We start from the raw sequence: 10731 nt of genomic DNA, 5'->3' as shown, positions 1-10731 counted from the left end.
GAGTCAATTTTGGTCTTAAATATAATTTATTTATCATATTTATCAATTTTCTTAAATCACCTCTATTGATATTCCCCTTACCATAATTAAGTAGAAGAGGGAGGAAGGATATTAAGAAAGATGATTATGATGTTTTGAAAAAAACATGTTATATTTCTTATAATTAACTAACTTATTTAACTTTAATCTAATTCAATTATTTAAATATGTCTTATATTAAGGACAGAAGGAGTAATTGATAATTAATATCTCCATAGGCCTCTTTAGTGACCTTGCCTAGAGCCCAGAAACTTTAGGACACGGCCCTTGTCCTCTATAGTTTTTTAAAACTTGGTAGTTCCTGATTTGAAGGAGCCAATTCACCATTTACAGTTACAGTTTTCACACGGTAGCATATATTACACTGTTCAGGGCCTAAAGACACCATAAAATCACGATAAAAGATGATTGTCATCAATAACATGGTTGGAAATGAAATGAAAGGATAATTCTATCTACCCTGCATGTTTGTGATAGTGACATGATAATTGGAGCTAGAGTTATGTTCATTTTGGGAACTCTGTGCAAGTGCAGCCTGCCAATTGATGAAGGCAGGTTGCTTGGGGAAAGGCAAATTGCCAATCTTGCTGTGCAGCATTAAGATCACAGAATCCATGGTAGGGCGATCTTTCGCAAGTTCTTGCACGCACAGTAATCCGATATGTATGCATTTTATCATATCCTTTTCAAACTGTGGGTTATATATTGTATGATCTATCAAAGGTATGATATTCTCTTCATTCCATAGTTTCCACGCCTGAAAACAAAAGTAACCACGAACTTTAGGTGCCAACTCTAATGTTTGAAAACTTAACTTTTGGGAATAGTGCTTACAACCTAAGAGGCTCAAAGCTTGTTGATCACGGTAGAAGCTTGTATTTTTCCTCCCGCTTACTGTCTCCAGTAGTAAAACTCCAAAGCTAAAGACATCTGATTTCTCAGAAAAAATGCCTTCTATTGCATATTCTGGAGGTATATAGCCACCACTGCATTTGTGTTAAGTTTTAAGATTGAAGCAATTAGCATTAGGACAATATTTGGAGTTCTATACTAACTACAACTGGGATGTTAACTTACTATGTTCCAACCACTCTTCTTGTATAGTCCTCATCTTTGTTAACTCCAAAGATTCTTGCTGTGCCAAAATCTGATATTTTAGGATTTAGCTTTCATCCAATAAGATGTTGCTTGCCTTGAGATCTCTATGTATTATTCTTAATCTTGAATCTCTATGAAGATAGAGCAAACCTCGAGCAGTTCCTTCTATTATGCAATAACGCTTCTGCCAATCAAGGACATCACATTTGGATGGATCTGCCATAAATCCCAAGTGGAAGGAAAAACTTATTGAATCACCAAAAACTAAAGTTGAGGAAACTAGAATCTACAATGATGAAGCAAGTATTTCCTCTTGTTTCCTTAATTTAAGTGCATATTTTTAACGAAGATCTCTTTTTCATAAAAATGTAGTTAGGGCACTTATGAGCAAAATGTACTAACCGAAGAGATATGCAGCCAAACTTTTATTTGTCATGTATTCATAAATTAACATCTTTTCACCTCCTTCTACACAGCAACCAAGAAGTCTTACGAGATTGCGATGCTGAAGTTTAGAAATTACCACCACCTCAGTCATGAATTCTTCACGTCCTTGTCCTGTTACACTTGAAAGCCTTTTAACTGCAACAACTTCTTGTCCATCTTGCAGTTTTCCCTACAAGCATATTTGCAAAGCATTTTTATAACCTTTGTAAGTTCGTATAGAGATGAGCACTATTAGGCTAGGCATACTTTGTATACTGGACCAAAACCACCCTGCCCAATCTTATTAGCAGAATGAAAGTTGTTGGTTGCAGCTGCAAGCTTTTCAAATTCAAAACAGTTGTAGTTCCTTCAGCATCTCACTAGAAATTTCGTTCTCTGCCATAGTCAGTGGTTCTTCTGTTTGTGGTAATAATAATCATTTACAATCAGAATGGGGGAAACAAGTAGTTACATTCTTTTTGGTTATATAGCAGATAGAGCGAGAGAGAGAGAGAGAGAGAAAATCTATATCCATTGCATGACTTGTTTTGTGGCTTCACTGTTTATGCCCCCAAGCCCATTAAAATGCAGGAGACCTTTAAGGTGTAATATAATGGCAATATGAAAAAGAGAATACGGTAACTAATACAAAATATCATGCAAAATCAATTAAACTGAAAGTGAATTAACCTTGAATATGAACATTGCCTTATTTTTTTTAAATGAATCTTTAAGTTGCATTTTGATAACATATTATTGTATAGTCTTTTTTTTTTAGAACTGAAAATTACTTCAGATCAATAGTTGAAAGTGAAAGACCACATTCATAGCATAACTTATAGAATACAACCGAGAATTAACCTTAAGTGAAATTTAAATTGACAAGAAGCCAATCCCATATTGAGGGCCTTGCCCAATGTCACTGGTTTGAGCAAATGAGAATTAATCTTCTCTTAAGCCATAAGATGTATGGACAGAGACACTTTGTTTCAACTGAGCTGCAACATTTTAGCTTAAATTACTCTGATCAAATCATTTGTTTTTCTGCCTTCTCGAGTTCAATACATTTTGTTTGGCGACATCTCCATATCACATATGCACAGGCTGCAATTAGAATTGTTCCTGCTGTCACTGGGATTGAAATTATCACTGCTAATCTACTCTTTTCCTCTGCATCACATGAAAACAAAAATCTTTAGTCTCATTTTTGCAGATAAGTTGGGGGATTAGATTTCAAGTAGGCTTAAGAAATTGATGAGTTACTCAATTCCGAATCTGCCAGACGAATGTACAGGCTGAGACCATCACTTGAGAACCTTTGTATGTCAATCAGATTTTCACTCCACATCATACAACCAATGCCCGCATCATAGGCATATGCTAAGCAGGAACAATTGTTCAAGCACTGGACTCTGCAATTTGGTAATGCTGATACAGTGAAAGTCCCATTTAGTAGGTCTGGAACTTTGGTATTCTCCAATAGCACAAACCCATCATCATCATGTCCATTTCTGGTTTCATTTTTGGCTCTGTCACACTTCAATGGCTTCCTCCTTACGCATCCACTAGTCCGCTTTCCTTTATTCCATTCTTCACCATTTTTTGGAATGAAACCACGTAAACAGCTACAAATTGGCTTTCTTTGTGGATTACAGCTTCCAAACGATCCACAAATGCCATAAATGTCACAGTCTGATTGCTGCACTGTCCATTGGGGTACCCACTCTTTTTTATTGTCATCCCAGTTATGAAATACCAGTTTCCCTTCAAAGTTCAACTTATAGAATGATAAAGGTAAAAGTTTTATATATACAAAGTATAAATAGAAAGTACCATTTGCTTTTTCCGATGTGAATCCATAATTGAGATACTGATCCTCCAAATTGGGTATGCCAGCGAAGATTCGACCATCCCATGGACCTCCCCGCCAATATGGGTGAGTGTTGTTCCAAATAAACGTTTGAGGAACTGTACTAGGTCCCATAGAAGCTGTAAAGCTTCCTATGGAGGGATCAGAAGGGCTTTTCCATGATGTCAACATGAATTTCTGACCTGCTTGTGCATTATACCCACCACTAGTAGGAAACAGCAGTGTGTCAGAAAGATGGTGGAAGCTTTGCCATATCACTTTTCCAGTGATATTGTTCTTCAGCACAAGATTTCCAGAATCCTGTAGCTGCAAAATGACGTGGGATGTGTCATTATCCGATCCATCTGATGACCAAACTACATGTTCCTTTCCATCTAGTATCACAAGATTGCCACTCTCAGATATCTTGAGCATCCCTGGAGGATCTGTGAGGGGTTCTTTTCTATTAGCCACCCATATCACTGTGGTTTTTAACATGTACCAAATTCCTAGGTAACGATTGGATGAATTCTCAGGACTGAAGAATCCCAGTGTGAAATTGGTGCTATTAGAGGTCAGAATATCTGGATCCTTCATTCGCTTAGATGCTGTTAGAGTGTCTAAGCCAGAGGCTAAAAATGAATAATAGCATGCACATAGGAGGAAAACACCTAAAACTTCTGTATAAACTCTGACCCCCATAGGATTAGTACTTTTTTAGAAAGTGAGGATTTTGTCCGTCTGTCTCTTCGCTTTTCATAATTCACCTTCATGGGCTTATGCCTTTCAAATGGGTGCAAGGAGCATGAGTTTTTCAACCGGCTCATAGTTTGTCTCTTATCTTTTGATGACTGCTATTTTCTTGATGAAAAAGTTATCTGACTTTTTCTTTCCGTGTTTGCTTTCTCTCTACTTGAAAATGCATTAATGATTTAATATTGCTTAGAGTCAGGAAGTTTGATGTAATATAATGCAAATAGTTGCTTTGATTGTTATATGCCGTCTACTGATATGCGTCATCATCAAGTCTACCAAGGCAATGTTATTAGTTTGTCAAACCATGTAGTACGTATTGTCTTGATCAAGAAAATCTAAATTTTTCGTTATAATTGTAAATGACTTCCAACTTCTCAGCAAAACCCTCCTTTTGACAAACAAATTGTAAAAGACGTCTTTTTTCTTGATGGCGCACTTTATAAACAAATTTTGCAGCACTCAAATTGTTGGCTAAACGCATATAATATGTTCTTTGTCAATGGACTAAGCTCATATTTTATTAAGTAGAATTGGTAAGTTCCGTTGATTGAATAAAAAAACCTGCAGGTTACTATCTTGATATAAAAACAGGTGTAATTTGCTAATAGATATCTTCCTGACTTCCAAGGGAAAGAAAATACGGGGAAAATGGAGAAAAATATAATAGATAGAAATTAGTGGGGGAAGTGTCCCATTTGATGCGCGTTTTGAATATAAAATTTGGATAGAAGAGAGGACTTGTGTGCATTTTAGAGTAAGGGAACGAAAGCGAAGTAGAAGGAAGAACGAAGAAGCAAAAACAATCTAAAGATGAGAGTATGATCTATATATATTGACGGGGGTATCAGGTGGATGGCAAGGCAGTGGAAAGAATAACGTAGCAAAAGAGGAAAAAAGGTTAAAATCATGGCAAGTATTAAAAAATAAAAACACAGAAAAGAACTGACAACGGAGTGATTTCCCTTTTTCCTCTGGAAGTTTTCGGTACCGAATAGGCTCTTAGTACTTTATTTTATTTTCTTTATTTTTTCCCTCCTTAAGTAGTGTTTGTTTCAGCTTTTCAAAAATACTTAATAAAACTCTTCTTATGTATTTATTTCCTATATTGTAAAATTATTTTTAAAAAGTTAATCCTCTCACATAATTTTTGTTGTTAGCGTAAAAATAAAATGTTCGTTTATAACAGCTAAAAAAAGTCTTTTTGTTCGGGGAAAAAAGGCTTTCCACACCGTGTAACTGGTGTAAATAGGTGGATGTAAAAAATCTATAATTCACTATTTTTTTCAATATCAGTTCTAGACCAGATATGGAAAAAGTTTTTTTACGTCAATAGCATTTAGCTAATGGTGAAAAGGTTAAAAATTAAAAAAAAAAATCTTTCACTTTCTACGTCAATTTTCATGTGCAACTCGTGTGAAAAAAATCTAATTTTTACGTCAATTAAAGTCACAACTGTGCTCAAGTATAATAAATGGAAAATTATTCTCCACAAGTTTACTTGACAGTTGCTGTGAAGATGAACAACTTAATTGAGAACTTTCCTACCAAAATTAACAATGTCTTTATAGTTAATTGACAACCAATTTTAATAAGGGAAAATTCCTAAAAAAAAGTGTGAATATATGAAATTTCATTTCATGCAGCTCAAACTTGAAAATGACAAGGAAGAAAGTGAGACCTAAAATGGCATTTTGAAAATATTGTGAAATTACTTGTATGCCTTTTTGTGACATAAATGACATAAATAGGATTATAAATGACCAGTGTTGAACTAGCAATGGCACATATTTAATTGGAAATAATAAGTTCCATAATTTTTTTCCCTTCATTATTTTAGTTAGTTAATTGATAAGTTAAGAATTGAAAATAACAAATATTGAATTTACATTTTAGAGAAGGATGCTCCTAATGTTTTAGAACAGCAGGCTTATGTATTTGATTTTAGTAGCGATGGTTATATGGCTAATGGCAGTGTTAGTAGCCGTGTTGTAGGTGTAGGATAATTTTCTGCCTGCTCTCTTTCTTGGATTGTTCCTTTGGATTCTTTTATGAATGCATTGCTTTTGTTAAAAAAAAAAAAAAAACTCATGGATGGTTCATGTAACATCAAGTAATTAGTATCGTTTTCTCTCTCTCCCCCAAGCGTAGGTGCTTCACCTCGAGCTTTTCTCAGACTTTTCGCTTGAATCTTTTCTGCCTTCTCTTTTGTAATCCTTCGCTTTCTTGTCGCCTTTCCCTTCGTCTTCGTCATCCATAACATTCTCAACCTCACTTTCTTAGTTTGGTGCGACACTGCCTTATCTCTGTTTTTCCCCCCTTCTCCGGTCCGTCCGTTTATCTTCCAGTTCTGGCCACTCAGAGAGTTCCATTCACTCTTGTTTGGTCTTTTATCCAGACCTAGCACCTTCACCGTTTTTACTCAGTCTTCCTCCACTACTGAATTATCCATATTTTATTATATAATTTTATATATATTTTAGGGGGTTTTGTGATGAAAATTGGGTAAAATTGCAGAAAATATGTGAAAAATACAATAAAAGGCAATTGTGAGCTTATTTGTTTATTGTTTTTATAATTTCTCTTTAATGGACTTACCTATACCAATAAAAGGTGTTATTTTGCTTTGATTTCAAGATATTCGAGAGAAGTTCCCAAGTCTAAGGCTGAAGACATTAACAAAAGGCTTAATATTGCTAACCATTGATGATAAAACCCAAAGCAAGGATAAAAAACCACAAATGTTGAAGAACCCATGAACTTCAGGGCCTTAAGACTACAGTTGGTATAGCATGGTGCAAGCCTATTTATATCTACCTATCACATATACTCTTCAATTGGACCTCAAGACCATCACTTAAGCCCAAATCGTGAGTCTTTTGTGGCCTTATAATTTAAAAAAAGTGCATTAAAGAAGGGTGGATCAGTAATTTCAAGTCTACTTCCTCAAGAAGTCAAGCAAGGTGCCACATAGATTAATGAAGGGCATGTTAGGAATTTTCAAGATCAATGATCTTTTAATTACATTAATTTGTGTAGCCATTATATTTAATTAAGAAAAAGATTCAATATCCTCCAATATCTCTTCTTTAATTAAATATAATGTCTAGTTAAACTTAAAGAAAGATCTCTTTCGTATCTAAAAATCATATTCATATCATCATCTCTTATGATTATTCAAATTCAAATCATTATCTCTCCAAGATTAAGCTATTGACGAAGAAGCAAAATACGAAGATATTCAAAAAAAGAAAGAAAATGCAAGAAAGATGAAGATAAACGTTCATCAAGATCAAAGATCAATAATTCAAATTATATTATTTTGATTATCTTCGTCATTCTAGTTATCTAAAGAAAGATGCCATTAATTTCTATAAAATGGAGGAGCCAACCACCATTCAAAGCATGCCATATGCCATCCTCTTCTCTCTTCTTCTTCTCTTTTCTTTCATCACCATGTAGGCTAGTCCTCAGCTCTTGAGTATAGATTATGTTGCATGAGTTCCTGTTCTTCAAATGGAGTTGTTATTTGTTTAATCTTTTCTCTTTCTCTTATATGTATTTAATGATTTTCTAGAATTTATGATTGAATTTATATATTTTGAGGCTTTGAATTTCACTTGAACATTATTATGATTAAAATCTTTTTTATTTCATTTTTTATTTATAATTTGAAGTATTATATTTTTGCATGTCCTATATTGGTATATGGATTGCATGTTTTCCTGCATTTGTTATGTTTAGATTATATGAATATTTAATATCTTAAATTTCTAGTTGAGTTATCTTGAAAAAAAGGAACAAATTATAGATCAATCTTGAATTACATGCTATGTGGATTTTTAATAGTTCCTTGAAAGATGTTTATTTGCTAGAGTTGTAGAAAAAAATCACTGATCAAGATAACTAGACCTAGCAAGTTGTTAGGGTTTATATAACTTCAAATTTGTTTGAATTGGCGTAGCCATTGATATGTTTTTAGGAAGATTCACTATCATATCTGTTTCTTTCTTTATTTTTGTTCTTTATAAAATAAAAGTTTTAAACAAAATATTTCCTTTTAGTTCATCTATTTTCTTCAGTTGTATCTTTCATACTTAATTAAATTTTGAATCAAAGTTAAATTGACTTTGCATAGATAATGTGGCTGATGTTGTGCTGTTATACTTTGTTAATTTAGAATTAATGTGAGTTCCTTAGCAACGAGGCACACTAGTTAGTGATTAAAGAAAGAAGAGCTCCATCTCTCTAAAAGGTTCTCCATCTCTCTTGTAATATGGCCACCTTTTCAAGGTTACCGCAGTAAGGGATTCCATTTGTTATGGTAAACAACATAAAATAGGGCATTCCTTTTAAGTACGTTTGTCATGGCATGGTGACCTGTTTACCATGGCGAGTGATCAAAATTTTAAATAGAAAAGAGAGTTGTATGGCCACTTTTGGGAATTTTTAGAGTTTTTAATAGTAGGGTTTCTTTGCTAGAGCAAACCCTGAGTAGCTTGTTGGAGAATTTTAAGAACTCCATTAGTGACAATAAGCAACTTCTACCTTTCCGCTTTCTTTTATCTTTTTCTTCCCTCCTCTCCTCACCTAGTTTGGGCTTTGCTTATCTTTTTGGGAATCTTTTATCAATCTCATAACATAATCCAATGTTTTGTCTTAGAGTAACCCTAAATGTTCGAAGTACATTTGGGTCACAATCTTGTTATCATAGCAGTGAATCTCAAAATTCCGGTAACATAAATTCTGACTCGTTCTTATACTAGCTTCTCTTTGAGGCTCTTAATTAAATAATCATCTTTAGAATCAGTTTTAGGTTTTCCAGAATGGAACAACTATGTATAAAATTGGTTGGAAAACTGGTTCTAACTGATAATTGAATGTTGTGAACGTACCAAATTTTGAAACTCTAGGATTGGATAGAAGTCTAAAATATTGGTTTTTAACTGTTTTTGGATTTTAATGGCAAACTGTGGTGTTCACCTTAGTGAAGGTACTCGTGGTTTTGCCACAATAAGAGACAATGTTCACTATGGTGAGATGAAATGTTCGTTGTGGCGAGGAACTCAGGTTTGTATCCTATTTGTTTTCACTATGTGTGTTTGTGTAATGCCTATGTTTGAGATGAACATGATGTTAGCATACTGACAACCACCGGATATATGTGAATTGAATCTCATATGTGATAATGTAATTGTAATATATGTTGAGTAACAGAGATATGCCATAGTCATATATGAAATGTATAACTTATAGGGAGGATTATGATGAAGATGTATTGGATCACCACATGGTTCACCTCCATAGGGCACACTATGGTTGGAACTTTGGAGAGGACAGCATACCCTCTTTTGCGACACTTCAGGAGTATCTCAGGGAGGTGTACCTTGAGGGCAGCATACTCACTAAGATATATGGGGCTGCATACCTCTTTTCTAGAGGAGCCTATGGTCTTTGTGTACTCTATCAACTTTGGCTGGCCTACATCACACTTGAGGAAAGCTTGTAGGATTCACTAGTCACATGGTAGGACTTAGCTCATGGGTTCAAGTCAGTAGGTATAAGGAGGAAATAAGGCATGGATTGAACTTAAATGATGGGGAGTGGTTAAGAAGTATGTACTTTCACTTATCTATCTTTATTTTGTTCCATGTAACTTGTTATATGCTGTCTATTGTGGAATCTTAACTTAAGTGATATTTACCTTATTATTTTAGTTCCACTAGGCATCTCTTAGGGGTATTAGTAGGTGAAGTGGGTAGTATTTTTGTTATTGAAATATTTGTCTCACTCAGCTACTTTTGCAAGGAAGAGTAGCAAAGAAGCCACGACAGGAAAGGAGTATAAGGCTGGAGGTCACATGGTAAGGTGACTCTTTCCTTACACTTTGGCCTATTATGTTTAACTTTTGATTATTTGCCACCTAAAACATGAACATTCATCATCTTAGTTATGATTATTTGTTGAGTTTGATTTACCGAACACCTATTCTTTTATTTTATAATTTGGTTTGTTCCATCAGTAAAAGACTAGTTTTGGTTCCTAGATTTGTACTATTATTAATGACACGTGTGTGGTGAATAATTAGTTTGATCCATTTTTTGAAAGTAGTTTATTATCGGTTACAATTGCATCTATCAGGTAGAAGAAGAGATCTTTTATAGCCATGTTAGTGGTTCACTCCTTTTCTAATATGGTTATGTATTAGAGGTTAGTAGGTCTTGCTTATAATCATGATATGGTGCTGTATAGATTGTATGTGTTAGTTTCTTTTATATATAGTGATTATAAGAAAAATAGGTTAATTTTGGTAAGGAGGCTGCAAGCCAGTTTGATGAAGCCTTAGTCATTATGGGCTCTCAAAAACAATTAATTTCGGATAGGAATGCACTATAGAGGCATGATCCGGGTCGTGCTCATTTCGAGGAGCCTGACTTGTTTCTATGTAATTTAAGTGACAAAACTGTGCAGAAATATAAAATTGGGGGGATTTTGAAACTGAATTAAATTCCAATGAAGTAAAAAAGGAAGTAGAAAAGTCTTTTTGGTCTTTTTCTTTTAGTGAA

The 10731-nt window shown here is 34.3% G+C and overlaps 1 protein-coding gene across 1 annotated transcript; it reads right to left on the bottom strand.

The window, feature by feature from the left end:
* Window positions 1–1078: 1078 nt before the first annotated feature.
* LOC114759400 (G-type lectin S-receptor-like serine/threonine-protein kinase SD1-29) lies at window positions 1079–4114 on the bottom strand. Its single transcript, XM_028948569.1, is given in 5 exon segments — window positions 1079–1207; window positions 1210–1353; window positions 1540–1753; window positions 1831–1930; window positions 2814–4114. Coding segments are annotated over 5 exon segments (1851 nt in total). The 3' UTR covers window positions 1079–1115.
* Between the last annotated feature and the right edge of the window lie 6617 nt (window positions 4115–10731).

Source organism: Neltuma alba, unplaced genomic scaffold, assembly GCF_004799145.2.
Source record: "Neltuma alba isolate B1F8T4 unplaced genomic scaffold, ASM479914v2 tig00010840_pilon, whole genome shotgun sequence".
NCBI classification, from domain to species: Eukaryota; Viridiplantae; Streptophyta; class Magnoliopsida; order Fabales; family Fabaceae; genus Neltuma; species Neltuma alba.
Note: the sequence above shows the minus strand (reverse complement) of the source record. Positions and strands in the feature narration are given on the sequence as shown.